Here is a 23,408-nt window from a genome sequence, read left to right as displayed (position 1 = left end):
TACACCCTATCAGATAAAGGCCAATATTTTGGACAGCAATATTCATCACCGTGGTAGCAATTCTGCAGCTGCAAGTGCAATTAGGCAATGGATGGTTGATTACAAACTAACCAATGTCCCAAACTTCAAGTCTGGCAACACACATACATACTAGAAAGGGTTTTTTTCCCTACAGCAAAATAAGGTCATTCACAGGATTGTTGAAGATGTGCTACGGTGGGAGGCATATTGAAGGCAGTGTCGTGGCTGGCACAGCAAGCGTGATGTGATGCTGGGGAACACAGCAGGGGCCACGCCATGCATGGCTTTGAGGTCCATTTAAAGGAGTTTGATTTCTGACCTTGGAGTGATGCAAAGCCATGATATGTTTTCAAGAGGGGAGTGGCCTGATCAAATGTGCACTTTGTGGAGGGTACTGTGGTTTCTGTGAAAAGAAGTATTTGGCTGGGGGGGTTGTTAATATGGGACTTTATGTTACTTCCTATTTGGGGCCACAGGATCTATATAATGAGGAGATTGGAGGGTATGCTTTGAAAGACACCGTTCCATTTGAAATATCCACGTGGGGTGCATTTCTTCAACGAAGGACTTGTGGCCCCAGCTGCTGGGGGTGCATCCCACAGAAAGCCTTCAGCTGGCAGTGAGTTTGGAAATTGCCTGGGTTCCTCACCCGAGGTGCACGGCAAGAAATGATTGATGTGGAGTGTGAAGGTCAGGCCGTCGTAGCCCAACACAGACCCTCTCGGAAGGGTCACTCCAGTTCAAGAGCTCAGCTTCGGGCTTCCCTGGTGGCGCAGTGGTTGGGAGTCCGCCTGCCGACACAGGGGACACGGGTTCGTGCCCCGGTCCGGGAGGGCCCCACATGCCGCGGAGCGGCTGGGCCCGTGAGCCATGGCTCCGGAGCCTGTGCTCCGCAACGAGAGAGGCCACAACAGTGAGAGGCCCGCGTACCGCAAAAAAAAAAAAAAAAAAAAAAAAACAAGCAGGGGTCAAGGAGGGAAGGATTGGGAGTTTGGGATTAGCAGATACAAACTACAGGATGGATAAACAGCAGGGTCCTACTGTAGAGCACAGAGAACTATATTCAGTATCCTGTGATAAACCATAATGGAAAAGAATAGGAAAAAGAATGTATGTATACAAAAAACTGAATCAGAAATTAACCGAAGAAATTAACACAACACAAATTAACACAACATTGTAAATCAACTATACATCAATAAAAAAGAAGAAGGAAAAGAAAATAAATACAATCCAAGTTTGGGTTACCTTTGTGGGGAGGGAGCATGCAGAAGAGGGGCTGGCAGGGTTCTATTTCTTGCTCTGGGTGGCAGCTACAAGGGTGTTCACTTTCTTGTTACTCATTAAGCTATATTTATGCTTTCTGCACTTTCATGAATGTGTGTTATATTTCACAATAAAAAGTTTCTAAAACTGTAAAAAATATAAATATAAATATAAACAAAAGTTAGCCTCCTTGAAAAGAGAAAATGGGTGAGAAAATTCTCCATATCCTGGAAATGACAGTACCAGTGGGACTCTGACAGGTAGCAGCACTCTTTCTAAGTTCCTGCCAGCACTGGGCTGTATACGCTGGGGGCACAGAGAACAGCAATCCCCATAGGATGCCTGCCCTTAGCAAGTACACGGTCCACTTCCAGGATTTTATCCCCAGGACATCATTCAGCAGAAGCGCCAAGATGATGGAGATCTGTAACAACAACAAGACTGGAAGCCACCCAGATATTTACAAGAGCAGGAGGGTTTTCTCAACCTTTTGAGTAGAAAGACTATCCAGCCTACCCACACCTATACCCTGGCAGGGTCAGCCTCTTCCCTATGGACGTGGTGGTTGGTTTAGGGGGAGGCTGGTGAGCCTGCCCCAAGGGGGTGGGGGCTTGGACGCTCAACAAAGGGGTGTGTGATGCGATGGTGACGGGTCACAAAGGGCTTGCGGTATAAATAGGGTCGGGTCAAGAGACTCTGGCAGAGTCCTGCAGGGAGGTGACGAGGTGCTTTCGTTCCCTCTCTCTCTCTCCCTCCGAGACTCAGTTTGTGGCTGGTGGCTCTGTCTTGAACGAAGAGAGCCATGAGCAGTGAGAGTTTACCTCATTACACGGCCAACAGCTACTGTTCAGTGGGGGTGTCGAGGACCTCCATGGGGGTCCTGCAACGACAACTGTACGAGGGAGGAGAGTATGACATTTTCAAGCACGCTCCCATGTTGGAGAGCGACTTTATCCAGGTCAGCAAGGAAGGAGAACTGATTGACCTAGACAACCGCGTCCGAACGGTGACTGTGGGCGTCGCATCCACCAGCCCCCTCTTCCCGCTACCTGACGTCATGCTGCTGGCCCGACCAAGGAGAGTCTGTGCCGGGGTCACCAAGGGGAGAGGTTGCAAGCCCGTGAAGACCCTAGAGCTCACCAGGCTGCTCCCCTTGAAGTTTGTCAAGATCTCCATCCACAACCGGGAGAAACAGCAGCTGTGCCTGAATCTTGCTACCGGCCGGACTTTCTACCTGCAGCTGTGCCCCTCTTCCGACGCACAAGAAGACCTCTTTTCCTATTGGGAAAAGCTTGTCTATATCCTGAGACCACCGGTAGACAGTTACAGCAGTACCCCGATGCTCCAAACTGGAGATGCAGCGACTACAGAGGATGCCAACATCCTAGTGGTAAGCACCGACAGGGACTCAAGAACACGGGGCAGGGTGCTTTGGGAGAGCAGGGCAAAGCTGGTCCTTCATAGCCTTTGGTGCTCTCTGAGACTCGCCTGGGAAATACCTTCTACCGTTGAAAAGGGTCAGGGACAAACGAGCTATCACTACGGGAGTCCCCACACGGGAGAGGTTCCGAGTGCTTCTCCACCTTGTCCCACGAGGCCGAATTTCAGAGAGACCTTAGGTATCATCTCGGCTGCACTGGTCTCATCACCAGGGCTGTAATCCCTCCTACAGCATCCTGACTGTCTGCTCTCTTCCTGAACACTTACCCCAGCCCAGGTAGTCTCAGCAGGTGGGGAACATCATTCACAGCTAGGAAGTCCTTCCTTCATTGTGTCTCCCCGGGACTCCGACATGCTGACTCAAATCAGCCCAACCCGTGGAGTCACCAAAATGTAGAAGGTGTGCATCCCTTGACCCAGGAACCCCACTTCTAGGAATCTGTCCTGCAGGGAGAGAAGCACAAGGGTATAAAGTTAAAGTGCATAGCATCATGGAGAATTGTATCAGTGCTCTCCCTGGCCCTGGGACTGTTCAAGTACAGTGGAGTGGCCGTTTGACAGGGGTGCAGTAGATGGGGTCTTGCATCCAATGGGAGCTTAGACTGGGTGATTTCAAAGGTTATTCTAAGTATAAGGCCTTGAGTTGCTCAGCTCCAGGATGAGAGAGGAGCGGACAGTTCTGAGCTCACTTTCTGTCATCTCTATCTTACCTGTCTCTCCTCCCCTTGGCTCAGACCACAGAGCTCCACAGAGAAAGGGATCAGGATGAGGTTGGGCTTCGCAAGCTTCGTGACGTGACTGGAGCCACGTCTTGTGCTTATGTGGGGGGAGAGGGAATCCATCATGCCCCCCGTGGGTCACCTGCAGCCCTGAAAGGCGCCGAAGGATCGGCGGCAGGGATGACCGTGGGCCTGGCGGGAGCCACCATCGAGGATCCAGGAGAAAGCGGATCCGGCCAGGCCACTGCAGGTGCTGCCAGCCTATCCCTGCAGGACACGAGCCTGGTCTCGGCGGATGTTGCCAGCACATCCTCGACGGGGGCAGATGGTCCAGAGAGCAGCATGAGCATGGTGTTGCCAGGTGCAGTCACAACCAGCAAGCCTGCTGCTGGAAGAGCTGAAGGGAAGGTCGCAGCCCCCGTGGTCTCCACCTTGCAGAGCGAAGGCTACACGTCTGAAGGGGATGGAAGCCAGAAGGTCTCCCACCCCAGGGATGAAGCCTGGAAGGAAAAAAAGGAAAGAAGGACACGTCTTCATCGAGGAAAAGTTCCCATCACCGCAGGACAGGTGAAGGTCACCACAGGACACGAGGGGACAAGACCCAGAAAGCATCCTCCCACTGGTCCTCATGCGGCCATGAAAACCCCAAAGTTGACCAAGGAGGGGAGGACAGCTCGCAGACGGAGGAAGAGCCAGCCCGCCACCAGTTCGGGGACTCTAAGTAAGGCATCCAGTGAGATCCTCTCCTTCTTTAGGCGCTTCAGTCACTCCTGATTCAGCACCAAGGCTCACACATGACCACTGGGAGGTAGACAAAGCCCCGGTTGGCTTGGGTCCTTCCCTAGAGAGGCAGTTCCTACTTTCTTTAATAAAGGAAACCGTACAACTCCAAAAGAAATGCTATCTTGTGTTTTCTATGTCCCCTCGCCTGGTAGGGACTTGACAGTGACTTCTGTGATGCGAATTGTGCTTTGGCCTGAGACCCCAGAATCAAAATTTTGTTGTACAAGATAGGTATTAAGTATCATTCAGCCATTCACTAGGGCTGGAAATAGATGCACTATACAGAAATGTTCATTGCGAGGTTGCGAATCTTTGGAAATAAGATTTACTATGTAAATATAGTTTGGGGAGAAGATAAGCTGGGGGAGGTGACTGCGTGATGTGTAAACTTGCGTTGCTGAATTAATTACTGAATTCATCAAGTATTTACGGGGTGTCTGTGCCGTGCTGTGCCTAGCACGAGGCTATGTTATGGAAAAACCATCCTTTTCTCAGCAAAGCCCTTTGGTTTGGTTATGGGCACTCTGTAGAAGGCAAGGAAATAAGCACAGAAAAAGGTTTTGGTCGCTTGCTCGCAGGTCACACGTGCATAGCCACTGCCCGAAAGAGAAGCCTGTTTTCCCAGCAAGGCTTCTCCAGGGCACGTAGGGTGGAGGGAGGACAAGTCTGCAGCCGGGGCTGAGCTTTAGGCCATAGCTGGGGTCAGAGGTTCACCTTATGAAAACAGAAACTCTCTCTGGCTTGTAAGGAAATGAAACCATTGGGAGTTATTTTACTTTGTGTAGGGTAAAACAGAACACGGGGGGGATCAGGGTTGTCATTGGCTCAACAAAGGGACACAATCTTTATGGTAGAAGCAGCACCAACGAGGAGTCAGGAAATCTGAGTTCCTATCCTGTCTGGGCCACTGACTCTCCTGGGTCACTCTGCCTCTCTGTAATGGTACCTCTGTGGGCAGCCACGGGGTCCCCAACTGTAAAACCAATGGATTGGACCGCTGCAGTGATTCTTACCCTTGGTTGTATGTTGGGAGTTCCCTGGGGAGCTTCAAAACAAACAAACAAACAAACAAACAAACATTGATAGCCTGACCCCAATCCCAGAGATTCTGATGACATTTAGGTGGGGTAAGCCCTCCAGCACCGGGAGTTTTAAAAATCTCACCCAATAATTCTACTGTGCAGCAGCCAAGTTGGAAAACCACTGGGCTAGGAGGTCTGGGGGGCCTCTTTCAGCCCCAGTATGCCATAACTTTACAGTGGAAGACAGTAGTTCTCCAACATTCACATGCATAAGGATCACCTGGGAAGCCTATTTAAAAAATAACATTTCTCACCACATGATAGCCCTTATACGTGGACTCTAAAGTACGACGCAAATGAACATATCTGCAAAACAGAAACAGACTCCCAGACATAGGGAAGAGACTTGGGGTTTTCAGTGGGGTTGGGGGCGGGGAAGGATTGGGAGTTTGGGATTAGCAGATACAAACTACAGGGTGGATAAACAGCAGGGTCCTACTGTAGAGCACAGAGAACTATAGTCAGTATCCTGTGATAAACCATAATGGAAAAGAATAGGAAAAAGACTATACATGAAATATACAAAGAATACACATGAAACTGAATCAGAAATTAACACAACAGAAACGAATACAACCTTGTAAATCAACTACACTGTCAATAAAAAAGAAGGGGGAAAAGAAAAAAAATAGAAGCCAAGGTTGGGTTCCCTTTGTGGGGAGGGAGCATGCAGAAGAGGGGCTGGCAGGGTTCTATTTCTTGCTCTGGGTGGCAGCTACAAGGGTGCTCACTTTCTTGTTACTCATTAAGCTATATATTTATGGTTTGTGCACTTTCATGAGTGTGTGTTGTATTTCACAATAAAAACAGTTTCTAAAACTGTAAAAAAAAAAAACCACAAATATAAAAAGTTAGCCTCCTTGAAAAGAGAAAATGGGTGAGAAAATTCTCCATATCCTGGAAATGACAGTACCAGTGGGACTCTGACAGGTAGCAGCACTCTTTCTAAGTTCCTGCCAGCACTGGGCTGTATACGCTGGGGGCACAGAGAACAGCAATCCCCATAGGATGCCTGCCCTTAGCAAGTACACGGTCCACTTCCAGGATTTTATCCCCAGGACATCATTCAGCAGAAGCGCCAAGATGATGGAGATCTGTAACAACAACAAGACTGGAAGCCACCCAGATATTTACAAGAGCAGGAGGGTTTTCTCAACCTTTTGAGTAGAAAGACTATCCAGCCTACCCACACCTATACCCTGGCAGGGTCAGCCTGTTCCCTATGGACATGGTGGTTGGTTTAGGGGGAGGCTGGTGAGCCTGCCCCAAGGGGGTGGGGACTTGGAGGCTCAACAAAGGGGTGTGCGATGTGATGGTGACGGGTCACAAAGGACTTGCGGTATAAATATGGTCGGGCCAAGAGACTCTGGCAGAGTCCTGCAGGGAGGTGACGAGTTGCTTTCGTTCCCTCTCTCTCTCCGAGACTCAATTTGTGGCTGGTGGCTCTGTCTTGAACGAAGAGAGCCATGAGCAGTGAGAGTTTACCTCATTACACGGCCAATAGCTACTGTTCAGTGGGGGTGTTGAGGACCTCCATGGGGGTCCTGCAACGACAACTGTACGAGGGAGGAGAGTATGACATTTTCAAGTACGCTCCCATGTTTGAGAGCGACTTTATCCAGGTCAGCAAGAAAGGAGAACTGATTGACCTAGACAACCGCGTCCGAAGGGTGACTGTGGGTGTCGCATCCACCAGCCCCCTCTTCCCACTACCTGACGTCATGCTGCTGGCCCGAACAACGAAAGTCTGTGAAGAGCATGTCAGACGCGCCGGGATCACCAAGGGGAGAGGTTGCAAGCCCGTGAAGACCCTAGAGCTCACCAGGCTGCTTCCCTTGAAGTTTGTCAAGATCTCCATCCACAACCGTGAGAAACAGCAGCTGTGCCTGAATCTTGCTACCGGCCGGACTTTCTATCTGCAGCTGTGCCCCTCTTCCGATGCACAAAAAGACCTCTTTTCCCATTGGGAAAAGCTTGTCTATATCCTGAGACCACCGGTAGACAGTTACAGCAGTACCCCGATGCTCCAAACTGGAGATGCAGCGACTACAGAGGATGCCAAAATCCTAGTGGGAAGCACCCACAGAGACTCAAGAACACGGGGCAGGGTGCTTTGGGAGAGCAGGGCAAAGCTGGTCCTTCATAGCCTTTGGTGCTCTCTGAGACTCACCTGGGAAATACCTTCTATTGTTGAAAAGGGTCAGGGACAAACGAGCTATCACTATGGGATTCACCACACTGGAGAGGTTCCGAGTGCTTCTCCACCTTGTCCCACAGGGCTGAATTTCAGAGAGACCTTAGGTATCATTATCAGCTGCACTGGTCTCCTCACCAGGGCTGTAATCCCTCCTACAGCATCCTGACTGTCTGGTCTCTTCTTGAACACTTACCCCAGCCCAGGTAGTCTCATCAGTTGTGGAACATCATTCACAGTTAGGAAGTCCTTCCTTCATTGTGTCTCCCCGTGACGCCGACATGCTGATTCAAATCAGCCCAACCCGTGGAGTCACCAAAATGCAGAAGGTGTGCATCCCTTGACCCGGGAACCCCACTTCTAGGAGTCTGTCCTGCAGAGAGAGAAGCACAAGGGTATAAAATTAAAGTGTGTATCATGGAGAACTGTATCAGTGCTTTCCCTGACCCTGGGACTGTTCAAGTAAAATGGAGTGGCCGTTTGAGAGCGGTGCAGTAGATGGGATCTAGCATCCAATGGGAGCTTAGACTGGGTGATCTCAAAGGTTATTCTAAGTATAAGCCCTTGAGTTGCTCAGCTCCAGGATGAGAGAGGAGCAGACAGTTCAGATCTCACTTTCTGTCATCTCTGACTTACCTGATTCTCCTCCCCTTGGCTCAGACCACAGAGCTCCACAGAGAAAGGGATCAGGATGAGGCTGGGCTTCACAAGCTTCGTGACGTGACTGGAGCCACAAAAAGTGCCGAAGGATCAGCAGGAGGAATGACCATGGGCCTGGCGGGAGCCACCATCAAGGATCCAGGAGAAAGCGGATCCGGCGAGGCCACTGCAGGTATCCCCGATGGATCAACTGCAGGCGTGAAAAGCGCCGAAGGATCAGCGGCAGGGTTGTCCATGGGCCTGGCGGGAGCCATTATCCAGGATCCAGGAGAAAGCAGATCCGGCGAGGCCATTGCAGGTACCCACCATGGATCTACTACCGCCGTGAAAAGCGACGAAGGAACAGTGGCAGGAATGGCCATGGGCCTGGCTGGAGCCACCATCAAGGAGCCACCATCAAGGATCCTGGAGAAAGCGGATCCGGCGAGGCCATTGCAGGTGCCACCATAGATCAAGTGCAGCCGTGAAAAGCTCCGAAGAATCAGCGGCAGGGATGACCACGGACCTGGCGGGAGCCACGGTCAAGGATCCAGGAAAAAGCGGATCCGGCGAGGCCACTGCAGGTGCCCCCCTTGGATCAACTGCAGCCGTGAAAAGCGCCGATGGATCAGCGGCAGGGATGACCACGGACCTGGCTGTAGCCACCATCAAGGATCCAAGAGAAAGCGGATTCAGCGAGGCCATTGCAGGTGCCCCCCATGTCTCAACTGCAGCCGTGAAAACCGCCGAAGGATCAGCGGCAGGGATGACCACCGGTCTGGCGGGAGCCACCATCAAGGATCCAGGAGAAAGCGGATCCGGTGAGGCCACTGCAGGTGCCCCCCCATGGATCAACTGCAGCCGTGAAATGCATCGAAGGATCAGCGGCAGGGATGTCCATGGGCCTGGCGGGAGCCATTATCAAGGATCCAGGAGAAAGCGGATCCGGCGAGGCCATTGCAGGTGCCCCCCATGGATCAAATGCAGCCGTGAAAAGTGCCGAAGGATCAGCGGCAGGAATGGCCATGGGCCTGGCTGGAGCCACCATCAAGGATCCAGGAGAAAGCGGATCTGGCGAGGCCATTGCAGGTGCCCCCCATGGATCAACTGCAGCCGTGAAAAGCGCCGAAGGATCAGCGGCAGGGTTGACCATGGGCCTGGCGGGAGCCACCATCAAGGATCCAGGAGAAAGCGGATCTGGCGAGGCCATTGCAGGTGCCCCCCATGGATCAACTGCAGCCGTGAAAAGCGCCGAAGGAGCAGCGGCAGGGTTGACCATGGGCCTGGCGGGAGCCACCATCAAGGATCCAGGAGAAAGCGGATCCGGCGAGGACACTGCAGGTGCTGCCAGCTTATCCTTGCAGGACACGAACCTGGTCTTGGCCGATGATGCCAGCACATCCTCGACGGGGGCAGATGGTCCAGAGAGCAGCATGAGCATGGTGTTGCCAGTTGCAGTCACAACCAGCAAGCCTGCTGCTGGAAGAGCTGAAGGGAAGGTCGCAGACCCCGTGGTCTCCACCTTGCAGACCGAAGGCTACATGTCTGAACGGGATGGAAGCCAGAAGGGCTTCCACCCCAGGGATGAAGCCTGGAGAGAAAAAAAGAAAAGAAGGACACGTCTTCATCGAGGAAAAGTTCCCATCACCGCAGGACACGTGAAGGTCACCACAGGACAGGAGGGGACAAGACCCAGAAATCATCCTCCCACTGGTCCTCATCTGGCCATGGAAACTCCAAAGTTGACAAAGGACGGGAGGACAGCTCGCAAACTGAGGAACAGCCAGTCCGCCACCAGTTCAGGGACTCTAAGTAAGACATCCAGTAAGATCCTCTCCTTCTTTAGGAGCTTCAGAGTCATTCCTGGTTCAGAAACAAGGCTCACACATGACCATTGAGAGGCAGACAAAGCCCCGGTTGGCTTCCATGTTTAGCACACATTTGCTAAAAGGGGAGAAAAAAACAAGGACATGATAAACACAAAATTCACAATACTGGATTTCTGTAGGGTCAAAACAAGGGAGGGATGGTCTGGGAGGAAAAGCTATTATGCAAAGCGGTATGTCCATGGGAATGTATTATCGTTTCCATTTTATTTTAACGTCTCTGACATCAGGATGATTCTTATACTGCTGTCAGCCAAGTGGCAGTCACTGCCTTAGAAATATCTCAACCAATTTGTTTCACTGTTGTTTTCCTTTCAATATATGCACAAGAGATGGATGACAAAGTCTGAAAGATATCTTTCAAGAACTATAACATAAAGAAACTAAGGGACATAAATACTCACTATCCAGGAACACAAGAAAGGTTTAGATATATTGCTAAGGAATAACAGAATAATCCAAAATGCTCTGTACTGATGAACTATGCAAATTATGTATGCATGTGGAAAGCGATTCTAAAAATAAAAAAAATCATAAATGAGATTATGAAATCTCATTTCATACTGAGATTATGCATTTTTAAATGTCCATCATAAAAAAGTCTTTCCAGTTTAAAAAAAAGTTGTAAATAAATTTCATGAGTCCATGAAAATCATTAAATTGTTAACAACACTTGATGACAGTTGGATTAGAGTAACTGTTGATAACAGTTAACAACCGTCGGATTTGAGAAGAATGCCTCTGAGAACCATGTGTGTTTTTTGTTTTGCGGTTGTTTTTTTTTTTGCGGTATGCGGGCCTCTCGCTGCTGTGGCCTCTCCCATTGCGGAGCACAGGCTCCGGACGCACAGGCTCAGCGGCCATGGCTCACGGGCCCAGCGGCTCCACGGCATGTAGGATCTTCCCGGACAGGGACACGAACCCGTGCCCCCTGCATCGGCAGGCGGACTCCCAACCACTGCGCCACCAGGGAAGCCCCATGTGTCTTTGTATGAACCGGGGAGTCATCTGCTAGCCTTGCAATTCTCTGCTCATTCCCTTCTGTGACAACAGGGTCTGCTAGGATGGAAGTTGGGTTTCCAGTAAAACTTAGGGACTTTCTCTGCAGAGCAAATTAAGTGGTAGAGGTGGAGGAGGTGAGAAATAAGATACGGATTCTGGGAGGAGTGGTAGCTTGGGAGGATGAGAGGAAGCCCTTCTCAGTTGCTCTGGTGGGTGGCTGGAAAATCCCATCTTGTGATTTCCGATACACAAAGACCAATAGATTGTGGGGATCAATGTGTCCTGGGAGTTACCTCTTGAAGCAGTGGGTCTTGGTAAGAGGAGAGAAAGAGCCATGTTCTCTAAGACCTGAGAGGGGTTTGGGGGAAGCCTTCCGGAAATGTGAGGAGTTACGGGGTAGAGGAGGGAGATAAAGGGGAACTTTTTCCAAAGCCTTTGACTCAGAGCCCCAGATTTTCACTATGCCAGAGGCTGAATCAGCCTACTTAAAACAGCTTCATCTTAGGATTCTGTACCCTTGGCTTTACCTTTTGTCTTTCTTAGCCTGTATTAGGCATTCTCACTCCCTCACCCCAAAGGACTTCTTTAACGTGAACCTAGTTAGTCCACTATGCAGGGCGTTAGCTGAGCAGACCCACAGTTGACACAATTTACACCTCCAGTGCAGTAGTAAAGTGGAGGTGGGGACTTGCCCACCGCAACGTGCCCTGCCTGGCACTTGCTCTGGATTTCCTTTTCTATCTTGACGGTTCATCAAGAGACACATGCACAGATACCTACGTATTTCAAAGCGACAGGCATCTTCCTCTGGAGGGAGACATCAATTTGGGTATCAAGTCAGTACACCCTATCAGATAAAGGCCAATATTTTGGACAGCAATATTCATCACCGTGGTAGCAATTCTGCAGCTGCAAGTGCAATTAGGCAATGGATGGTTGATTACAAACTAACCAATGTCCCAAACTTCAAGTCTGGCAACACACATACATACTAGAAAGGGTTTTTTTCCCTACAGCAAAATAAGGTCATTCACAGGATTGTTGAAGATGTGCTACGGTGGGAGGCATATTGAAGGCAGTGTCGTGGCTGGCACAGCAAGCGTGATGTGATGCTGGGGAACACAGCAGGGGCCACGCCATGCATGGCTTTGAGGTCCATTTAAAGGAGTTTGATTTCTGACCTTGGAGTGATGCAAAGCCATGATATGTTTTCAAGAGGGGAGTGGCCTGATCAAATGTGCACTTTGTGGAGGGTACTGTGGTTTCTGTGAAAAGAAGTATTTGGCTGGGGGGGTTGTTAATATGGGACTTTATGTTACTTCCTATTTGGGGCCACAGGATCTATATAATGAGGAGATTGGAGGGTATGCTTTGAAAGACACCGTTCCATTTGAAATATCCACGTGGGGTGCATTTCTTCAACGAAGGACTTGTGGCCCCAGCTGCTGGGGGTGCATCCCACAGAAAGCCTTCAGCTGGCAGTGAGTTTGGAAATTGCCTGGGTTCCTCACCCGAGGTGCACGGCAAGAAATGATTGATGTGGAGTGTGAAGGTCAGGCCGTCGTAGCCCAACACAGACCCTCTCGGAAGGGTCACTCCAGTTCAAGAGCTCAGCTTCGGGCTTCCCTGGTGGCGCAGTGGTTGGGAGTCCGCCTGCCGACACAGGGGACACGGGTTCGTGCCCCGGTCCGGGAGGGCCCCACATGCCGCGGAGCGGCTGGGCCCGTGAGCCATGGCTCCGGAGCCTGTGCTCCGCAACGAGAGAGGCCACAACAGTGAGAGGCCCGCGTACCGCAAAAAAAAAAAAAAAAAAAAAAAAACAAGCAGGGGTCAAGGAGGGAAGGATTGGGAGTTTGGGATTAGCAGATACAAACTACAGGATGGATAAACAGCAGGGTCCTACTGTAGAGCACAGAGAACTATATTCAGTATCCTGTGATAAACCATAATGGAAAAGAATAGGAAAAAGAATGTATGTATACAAAAAACTGAATCAGAAATTAACCGAAGAAATTAACACAACACAAATTAACACAACATTGTAAATCAACTATACATCAATAAAAAAGAAGAAGGAAAAGAAAATAAATACAATCCAAGTTTGGGTTACCTTTGTGGGGAGGGAGCATGCAGAAGAGGGGCTGGCAGGGTTCTATTTCTTGCTCTGGGTGGCAGCTACAAGGGTGTTCACTTTCTTCTCATTAAGCTATATTTATGCTTTCTGCACTTTCATGAATGTGTGTTATATTTCACAATAAAAAGTTTCTAAAACTGTAAAAAATATAAATATAAATATAAATATAAACAAAAGTTAGCCTCCTTGAAAAGAGAAAATGGGTGAGAAAATTCTCCATATCCTGGAAATGACAGTACCAGTGGGACTCTGACACGTAGCACTCTTTCTAAGTTCCTGCCAGCACTGTGCTATATACGCTGGGGACACAGAGAACAGCAATTCCCATAGGATGCCTGCCCTTAGCAAGTACACAGTCCACTTCCAGGATTTTATCCCCAGGACATCATTCAGCAGAAGCACGAAGATGACCCCTGCAGGGAGATTTGTAACAACAACAAGACTGGAAACCACCCAGATATTTACAAAAGCAGGAGGGTTTTCTCAACCTTTTGAGTAGAAAGACTATCCAGCCTACCCACACCTATACCCTGGCAGGGTCAGCCTGTTCCCTATGGACATGGTGGTTGGTTTAGGGGGAGGCTGGTGAGCCTGCCCCAAGGGGGTGGGGACTTGGAGGCTCAACAAAGGGGTGTGCGATGTGATGGTGACGGGTCACAAAGGACTTGCGGTATAAATATGGTCGGGCCAAGAGACTCTGGCAGAGTCCTGCAGGGAGGTGACGAGTTGCTTTCGTTCCCTCTCTCTCTCCGAGACTCAATTTGTGGCTGGTGGCTCTGTCTTGAACGAAGAGAGCCATGAGCAGTGAGAGTTTACCTCATTACACGGCCAATAGCTACTGTTCAGTGGGGGTGTTGAGGACCTCCATGGGGGTCCTGCAACGACAACTGTACGAGGGAGGAGAGTATGACATTTTCAAGTACGCTCCCATGTTTGAGAGCGACTTTATCCAGGTCAGCAAGAAAGGAGAACTGATTGACCTAGACAACCGCGTCCGAAGGGTGACTGTGGGTGTCGCATCCACCAGCCCCCTCTTCCCACTACCTGACGTCATGCTGCTGGCCCGAACAACGAAAGTCTGTGAAGAGCATGTCAGATGCGCCGGGATCACCAAGGGGAGAGGTTGCAAGCCCGTGAAGACCCTAGAGCTCACCAGGCTGCTTCCCTTGAAGTTTGTCAAGATCTCCATCCACAACCGTGAGAAACAGCAGCTGTGCCTGAATCTTGCTACCGGCCGGACTTTCTATCTGCAGCTGTGCCCCTCTTCCGATGCACAAAAAGACCTCTTTTCCCATTGGGAAAAGCTTGTCTATATCCTGAGACCACCGGTAGACAGTTACAGCAGTACCCCGATGCTCCAAACTGGAGATGCAGCGACTACAGAGGATGCCAAAATCCTAGTGGGAAGCACCCACAGAGACTCAAGAACACGGGGCAGGGTGCTTTGGGAGAGCAGGGCAAAGCTGGTCCTTCATAGCCTTTGGTGCTCTCTGAGACTCACCTGGGAAATACCTTCTATTGTTGAAAAGGGTCAGGGACAAACGAGCTATCACTATGGGATTCACCACACTGGAGAGGTTCCGAGTGCTTCTCCACCTTGTCCCACAGGGCTGAATTTCAGAGAGACCTTAGGTATCATATCAGCTGCACTGGTCTCCTCACCAGGGCTGTAATCCCTCCTACAGCATCCTGACTGTCTGGTCTCTTCTTGAACACTTACCCCAGCCCAGGTAGTCTCATCAGTTGTGGAACATCATTCACAGTTAGGAAGTCCTTCCTTCATTGTGTCTCCCCGTGACGCCGACATGCTGATTCAAATCAGCCCAACCCGTGGAGTCACCAAAATGCAGAAGGTGTGCATCCCTTGACCCGGGAACCCCACTTCTAGGAGTCTGTCCTGCAGAGAGAGAAGCACAAGGGTATAAAATTAAAGTGTGTATCATGGAGAACTGTATCAGTGCTTTCCCTGACCCTGGGACTGTTCAAGTAAAATGGAGTGGCCGTTTGAGAGCGGTGCAGTAGATGGGATCTAGCATCCAATGGGAGCTTAGACTGGGTGATCTCAAAGGTTATTCTAAGTATAAGCCCTTGAGTTGCTCAGCTCCAGGATGAGAGAGGAGCAGACAGTTCAGATCTCACTTTCTGTCATCTCTAACTTACCTGATTCTCCTCCCCTTGGCTCAGACCACAGAGCTCCACAGAGAAAGGGATCAGGATGAGGCTGGGCTTCACAAGCTTCGTGACGTGACTGGAGCCACAAAAAGTGCCGAAGGATCAGCAGGAGGAATGACCATGGGCCTGGCGGGAGCCACCATCAAGGATCCAGGAGAAAGCGGATCCGGCGAGGCCACTGCAGGTATCCCCGATGGATCAACTGCAGGCGTGAAAAGCGCCGAAGGATCAGCGGCAGGGTTGCCCATGGGCCTGGCGGGAGCCATTATCCAGGATCCAGGAGAAAGCAGATCCGGCGAGGCCATTGCAGGTACCCACCATGGATCTACTACCGCCGTGAAAAGCGACGAAGGAACAGTGGCAGGAATGGCCATGGGCCTGGCTGGAGCCACGATCAAGGAGCCACCATCAAGGATCCTGGAGAAAGCGGATCCGGCGAGGCCATTGCAGGTGCCACCACACATCAAGTGCAGCCGTGAAAAGCTCCGAAGAATCAGCGGCAGGGATGACCACGGACCTGGCGGGAGCCACGGTCAAGGATCCAGGAAAAAGCGGATCCGGCGAGGCCACTGCAGGTGCCCCCCTTGGATCAACTGCAGCCGTGAAAAGTGCCGATGGATCAGCGGCAGGGATGACCACGGACCTGGCTGTAGCCACCATCAAGGATCCAAGAGAAAGCGGATTCAGCGAGGCCATTGCAGGTGCCCCCCATGGATCAACTGCAGCCGTGAAAAGCGCCGAAGGATCAGCGGCAGGGTTGACCATGGGCCTGGCGGGAGCCACCATCAAGGATCCAGGAGAAAGCGGATCTGGCGAGGCCATTGCAGGTGCCCCCCATGGATCAACTGCAGCCGTGAAAAGCGCCGAAGGAGCAGCGGCAGGGTTGACCATGGGCCTGGCGGGAGCCACCATCAAGGATCCAGGAGAAAGCGGATCCGGCGAGGACACTGCAGGTGCTGCCAGCTTATCCTTGCAGGACACGAACCTGGTCTTGGCCGATGATGCCAGCACATCCTCGACGGGGGCAGATGGTCCAGAGAGCAGCATGAGCATGGTGTTGCCAGTTGCAGTCACAACCAGCAAGCCTGCTGCTGGAAGAGCTGAAGGGAAGGTCGCAGACCCCGTGGTCTCCACCTTGCAGACCGAAGGCTACATGTCTGAACGGGATGGAAGCCAGAAGGGCTTCCACCCCAGGGATGAAGCCTGGAGAGAAAAAAAGAAAAGAAGGACACGTCTTCATCGAGGAAAAGTTCCCATCACCGCAGGACACGTGAAGGTCACCACAGGACAGGAGGGGACAAGACCCAGAAATCATCCTCCCACTGGTCCTCATCTGGCCATGGAAACTCCAAAGTTGACAAAGGACGGGAGGACAGCTCGCAAACTGAGGAACAGCCAGTCCGCCACCAGTTCAGGGACTCTAAGTAAGACATCCAGTAAGATCCTCTCCTTCTTTAGGAGCTTCAGAGTCATTCCTGGTTCAGAAACAAGGCTCACACATGACCATTGAGAGGCAGACAAAGCCCCGGTTGGCTTCCATGTTTAGCACACATTTGCTAAAAGGGGAGAAAAAAACAAGGACATGATAAACACAAAATTCACAATACTGGATTTCTGTAGGGTCAAAACAAGGGAGGGATGGTCTGGGAGGAAAAGCTATTATGCAAAGCGGTATGTCCATGGGAATGTATTATCGTTTCCATTTTATTTTAACGTCTCTGACATCAGGATGATTCTTATACTGCTGTCAGCCAAGTGGCAGTCACTGCCTTAGAAATATCTCAACCAATTTGTTTCACTGTTGTTTTCCTTTCAATATATGCACAAGAGATGGATGACAAAGTCTGAAAGATATCTTTCAAGAACTATAACATAAAGAAACTAAGGGACATAAATACTCACTATCCAGGAACACAAGAAAGGTTTAGATATATTGCTAAGGAATAACAGAATAATCCAAAATGCTCTGTACTGATGAACTATGCAAATTATGTATGCATGTGGAAAGCGATTCTAAAAATAAAAAAAATCATAAATGAGATTATGAAATCTCATTTCATACTGAGATTATGCATTTTTAAATGTCCATCATAAAAAAGTCTTTCCAGTTTAAAAAAAAGTTGTAAATAAATTTCATGAGTCCATGAAAATCATTAAATTGTTAACAACACTTGATGACAGTTGGATTAGAGTAACTGTTGATAACAGTTAACAACCGTCGGATTTGAGAAGAATGCCTCTGAGAACCATGTGTGTTTTTTGTTTTGCGGTTTTTTTTTTTTTTGCGGTATGCGGGCCTCTCGCTGCTGTGGCCTCTCCCATTGCGGAGCACAGGCTCCGGACGCACAGGCTCAGCGGCCATGGCTCACGGGCCCAGCGGCTCCACGGCATGTAGGATCTTCCCGGACAGGGACACGAACCCGTGCCCCCTGCATCGGCAGGCGGACTCCCAACCACTGCGCCACCAGGGAAGCCCCATGTGTCTTTGTATGAACCGGGGAGTCATCTGCTAGCCTTGCAATTCTCTGCTCATTCCCTTCTGTGACAACAGGGTCTACTAGGATGGAAGTTGGGTTTCCAGTAAAACTTAGGGACTTTCTCTGCAGAGCAAATTAAGTGGTAGAGGTGGAGGAGGTGAGAAATAAGATACGGATTCTGGGAGGAGTGGTAGCTTGGGAGGATGAGAGGAAGCCCTTCTCAGTTGCTCTGGTGGGTGGCTGGAAAATCCCATCTTGTGATTTCCGATACACAAAGACCAATAGATTGTGGGGATCAATGTGTCCTGGGAGTTACCTCTTGAAGCAGTGGGTCTTGGTAAGAGGAGAGAAAGAGCCATGTTCTCTAAGACCTGAGAGGGGTTTGGGGGAAGCCTTCCGGAAATGTGAGGAGTTACGGGGTAGAGGAGGGAGATAAAGGGGAACTCTTTCCAAAGCCTTTGACTCAGAGCCCCAGATTTTCACTATGCCAGAGGCTGAATCAGCCTACTTAAAACAGCTTCATCTTAGGATTCTGTACCCTTGGCTTTACCTTTTGTCTTTCTTAGCCTGTATTAGGCATTCTCACTCCCTCACCCCAAAGGACTTCTTTAACGTGAACCTAGTTAGTCCACTATGCAGGGCGTTAGCTGAGCAGACCCACAGTTGACACAATTTACACCTCCAGTGCAGTAGTAAAGTGGAGGTGGGGACTTGCCCACCGCAACGTGCCCTGCCTGGCACTTGCTCTGGATTTCCTTTTCTATCTTGACGGTTCATCAAGAGACACATGCACAGATACCTACGTATTTCAAAGCAACAGGCATCTTCCTCTGGAGGGAGACATCAATTTGGGTATCAAGTCAGTACACCCTATCAGATAAAGGCCAATATTTTGGACAGCAATATTCATCACCGTGGTAGCAATTCTGCAGCTGCAAGTGCAATTACGCAATGGATGGTTGATTACAAACTGACCAATGTCCCAAACTTCAAGTCTGGCAACACACATACATACTAGAAAGGGTTTTTTTCCCTACAGCAAAATAAGGTCATTCACAGGATTGTTGAAGATGTGCTACGGTGGGAGGCATATTGAAGGCAGTGTCGTGGCTGGCACAGCAAGCGTGATGTGATGCTGGGGAACACAGCAGGGGCCACGCCATGCAAGGCTTTGAGGTCCATTTAAAGGAGTTTGATTTCTGACCTTGGAGTGATGCAAAGCCATGATATGTTTTCAAGAGGGGAGTGGCCTGATCAAATGTGCACTTTGTGGAGGGTACTGTGGTTTCTGTGAAAAGAAGTATTTGGCTGGGGGGGTTGTTAATATGGGACTTTATGTTACTTCCTATTTGGGGCCACAGGATCTATATAATGAGGAGATTGGAGGGTATGCTTTGAAAGACACCGTTCCATTTGAAATATCCACGTGGGGTGCATTTCTTCAACGAAGGACTTGTGGCCCCAGCTGCTGGGGGTGCATCCCACAGAAAGCCTTCAGCTGGCAGTGAGTTTGGAAATTGCCTGGGTTCCTCACCCGAGGTGCACGGCAAGAAATGATTGATGTGGAGTGTGAAGGTCAGGCCGTCGTAGCCCAACACAGACCCTCTCGGAAGGGTCACTCCAGTTCAAGAGCTCAGCTTCGGGCTTCCCTGGTGGCGCAGTGGTTGGGAGTCTGCCTGCCGACACAGGGGACACGGGTTCGTGCCCCGGTCCGGGAGGGCCCCACATGCCGCGGAGCGGCTGGGCCCGTGAGCCATGGCTCCGGAGCCTGTGCTCCGCAACGAGAGAGGCCACAACAGTGAGAGGCCCGCGTACCGCAAAAAAAAAAAAAAAAAACAAACAAAAAAACAAGCAGGGGTCAAGGAGGGAAGGATTGGGAGTTTGGGATTAGCAGATACAAACTACAGGATGGATAAACAGCAGGGTCCTACTGTAGAGCACAGAGAACTATATTCAGTATCCTGTGATAAACCATAATGGAAAAGAATAGGAAAAAGAATGTATGTATACAAAAAACTGAATCAGAAATTAACCGAAGAAATTAACACAACACAAATTAACACAACATTGTAAATCAACTATACATTAATAAAAAAGAAGAAGGAAAAGAAAATAAATACAATCCAAGTTTGGGTTACCTTTGTGGGGAGGGAGCATGCAGAAGAGGGGCTGGCAGGGATCTATTTCTTGCTCTGGGTGGCAGCTACAAGGGTGTTCACTTTGTTGTTACTCATTAAGCTATATTTATGCTTTCTGCACTTTCATGAATGTGTGTTATATTTCACAATAAAAAGTTTCTAAAACTGTAAGAAATATAAATATAAATATAAACAAAAGTTAGCCTCCTTGAAAAGAGAAAATGGGTGAGAAAATTCTCCATATCCTGGAAATGACAGTACCAGTGGGACTCTGACAGGTAGCAGCACTCTTTCTAAGTTCCTGCCAGCACTGGGCTGTATACGCTGGGGGCACAGAGAACAGCAATCCCCATAGGATGCCTGCCCTTAGCAAGTACACGGTCCACTTCCAGGATTTTATCCCCAGGACATCATTCAGCAGAAGCGCCAAGATGATGGAGATCTGTAACAACAACAAGACTGGAAGCCACCCAGATATTTACAAGAGCAGGAGGGTTTTCTCAACCTTTTGAGTAGAAAGACTATCCAGCCTACCCACACCTATACCCTGGCAGGGTCAGCCTCTTCCCTATGGACGTGGTGGTTGGTTTAGGGGGAGGCTGGTGAGCCTGCCCCAAGGGGGTGGGGGCTTGGACGCTCAACAAAGGGGTGTGTGATGCGATGGTGACGGGTCACAAAGGGCTTGCGGTATAAATAGGGTCGGGTCAAGAGACTCTGGCAGAGTCCTGCAGGGAGGTGACGAGGTGCTTTCGTTCCCTCTCTCTCTCTCCCTCTGAGACTCAATTGTGGCTGGTGGCTCTGTCTTGAACGAAGAGAGCCATGAGCAGTGAGAGTTTACCTCATTACACGGCCAACAGCTACTGTTCAGTGGGGGTGTCGAGGACCTCCATGGGGGTCCTGCAACGACAACTGTACGAGGGAGGAGAGTATGACATTTTCAAGCACGCTCCCATGTTGGAGAGCGACTTTATCCAGGTCAGCAAGGAAGGAGAACTGATTGACCTAGACAACCGCGTCCGAACGGTGACTGTGGGCGTCGCATCCACCAGCCCCCTCTTCCCGCTACCTGACGTCATGCTGCTGGCCCGACCAAGGAGAGTCTGTGCCGGGGTCACCAAGGGGAGAGGTTGCAAGCCCGTGAAGACCCTAGAGCTCACCAGGCTGCTCCCCTTGAAGTTTGTCAAGATCTCCATCCACAACCGGGAGAAACAGCAGCTGTGCCTGAATCTTGCTACCGGCCGGACTTTCTACCTGCAGCTGTGCCCCTCTTCCGACGCACAAGAAGACCTCTTTTCCTATTGGGAAAAGCTTGTCTATATCCTGAGACCACCGGTAGACAGTTACAGCAGTACCCCGATGCTCCAAACTGGAGATGCAGCGACTACAGAGGATGCCAACATCCTAGTGGTAAGCACCGACAGGGACTCAAGAACACGGGGCAGGGTGCTTTGGGAGAGCAGGGCAAAGCTGGTCCTTCATAGCCTTTGGTGCTCTCTGAGACTCGCCTGGGAAATACCTTCTACCGTTGAAAAGGGTCAGGGACAAACGAGCTATCACTACGGGAGTCCCCACACGGGAGAGGTTCCGAGTGCTTCTCCACCTTGTCCCACGAGGCCGAATTTCAGAGAGACCTTAGGTATCATCTCGGCTGCACTGGTCTCATCACCAGGGCTGTAATCCCTCCTACAGCATCCTGACTGTCTGCTCTCTTCCTGAACACTTACCCCAGCCCAGGTAGTCTCAGCAGGTGGGGAACATCATTCACAGCTAGGAAGTCCTTCCTTCATTGTGTCTCCCCGGGACTCCGACATGCTGACTCAAATCAGCCCAACCCGTGGAGTCACCAAAATGTAGAAGGTGTGCATCCCTTGACCCAGGAACCCCACTTCTAGGAATCTGTCCTGCAGGGAGAGAAGCACAAGGGTATAAAGTTAAAGTGCATAGCATCATGGAGAATTGTATCAGTGCTCTCCCTGGCCCTGGGACTGTTCAAGTACAGTGGAGTGGCCGTTTGACAGGGGTGCAGTAGATGGGGTCTTGCATCCAATGGGAGCTTAGACTGGGTGATTTCAAAGGTTATTCTAAGTATAAGGCCTTGAGTTGCTCAGCTCCAGGATGAGAGAGGAGCGGACAGTTCTGAGCTCACTTTCTGTCATCTCTATCTTACCTGTCTCTCCTCCCCTTGGCTCAGACCACAGAGCTCCACAGAGAAAGGGATCAGGATGAGGTTGGGCTTCGCAAGCTTCGTGACGTGACTGGAGCCACGTCTTGTGCTTATGTGGGGGGAGAGGGAATCCATCATGCCCCCCGTGGGTCACCTGCAGCCCTGAAAGGCGCCGAAGGATCGGCGGCAGGGATGACCGTGGGCCTGGCGGGAGCCACCATCGAGGATCCAGGAGAAAGCGGATCCGGCCAGGCCACTGCAGGTGCTGCCAGCCTATCCCTGCAGGACACGAGCCTGGTCTCGGCGGATGTTGCCAGCACATCCTCGACGGGGGCAGATGGTCCAGAGAGCAGCATGAGCATGGTGTTGCCAGGTGCAGTCACAACCAGCAAGCCTGCTGCTGGAAGAGCTGAAGGGAAGGTCGCAGCCCCCGTGGTCTCCACCTTGCAGAGCGAAGGCTACACGTCTGAAGGGGATGGAAGCCAGAAGGTCTCCCACCCCAGGGATGAAGCCTGGAAGGAAAAAAAGGAAAGAAGGACACGTCTTCATCGAGGAAAAGTTCCCATCACCGCAGGACAGGTGAAGGTCACCACAGGACACGAGGGGACAAGACCCAGAAAGCATCCTCCCACTGGTCCTCATGCGGCCATGAAAACCCCAAAGTTGACCAAGGAGGGGAGGACAGCTCGCAGACGGAGGAAGAGCCAGCCCGCCACCAGTTCGGGGACTCTAAGTAAGGCATCCAGTGAGATCCTCTCCTTCTTTAGGCGCTTCAGTCACTCCTGATTCAGCACCAAGGCTCACACATGACCACTGGGAGGTAGACAAAGCCCCGGTTGGCTTGGGTCCTTCCCTAGAGAGGCAGTTCCTACTTTCTTTAATAAAGGAAACCGTACAACTCCAAAAGAAATGCTATCTTGTGTTTTCTATGTCCCCTCGCCTGGTAGGGACTTGACAGTGACTTCTGTGATGCGAATTGTGCTTTGGCCTGAGACCCCAGAATCAAAATTTTGTTGTACAAGATAGGTATTAAGTATCATTCAGCCATTCACTAGGGCTGGAAATAGATGCACTATACAGAAATGTTCATTGCGAGGTTGCGAATCTTTGGAAATAAGATTTACTATGTAAATATAGTTTGGGGAGAAGATAAGCTGGGGGAGGTGACTGCGTGATGTGTAAACTTGCGTTGCTGAATTAATTACTGAATTCATCAAGTATTTACGGGGTGTCTGTGCCGTGCTGTGCCTAGCACGAGGCTATGTTATGGAAAAACCATCCTTTTCTCAGC

The 23,408-nt window shown here is 50.4% G+C and overlaps 1 protein-coding gene across 1 annotated transcript; it reads left to right on the top strand.

The window, feature by feature from the left end:
* Positions 1-13,957: 13,957 nt before the first annotated feature.
* On the top strand, positions 13,958-14,566 carry LOC308611568 (Golgi-associated RAB2B interactor protein 3-like; the record flags this gene model as incomplete). The annotated part of the gene is made up of 1 exon (XM_081260285.1): positions 13,958-14,566. A coding segment is annotated over one exon (609 nt), but the record flags the coding sequence as incomplete, so codon positions are not given.
* Between the last annotated feature and the right edge of the window lie 8,842 nt (positions 14,567-23,408).

Source organism: Mesoplodon bidens (genome assembly GCF_964165515.1).
Source record: "Mesoplodon bidens genome assembly, contig: HAP1_SCAFFOLD_1485, whole genome shotgun sequence".
Lineage (NCBI taxonomy): Eukaryota > Metazoa > Chordata > Mammalia > Artiodactyla > Ziphiidae > Mesoplodon > Mesoplodon bidens.
The sequence above is the reverse complement of the archived record's forward strand: the minus strand, read 5'-3'. Positions and strand labels throughout refer to the sequence as shown.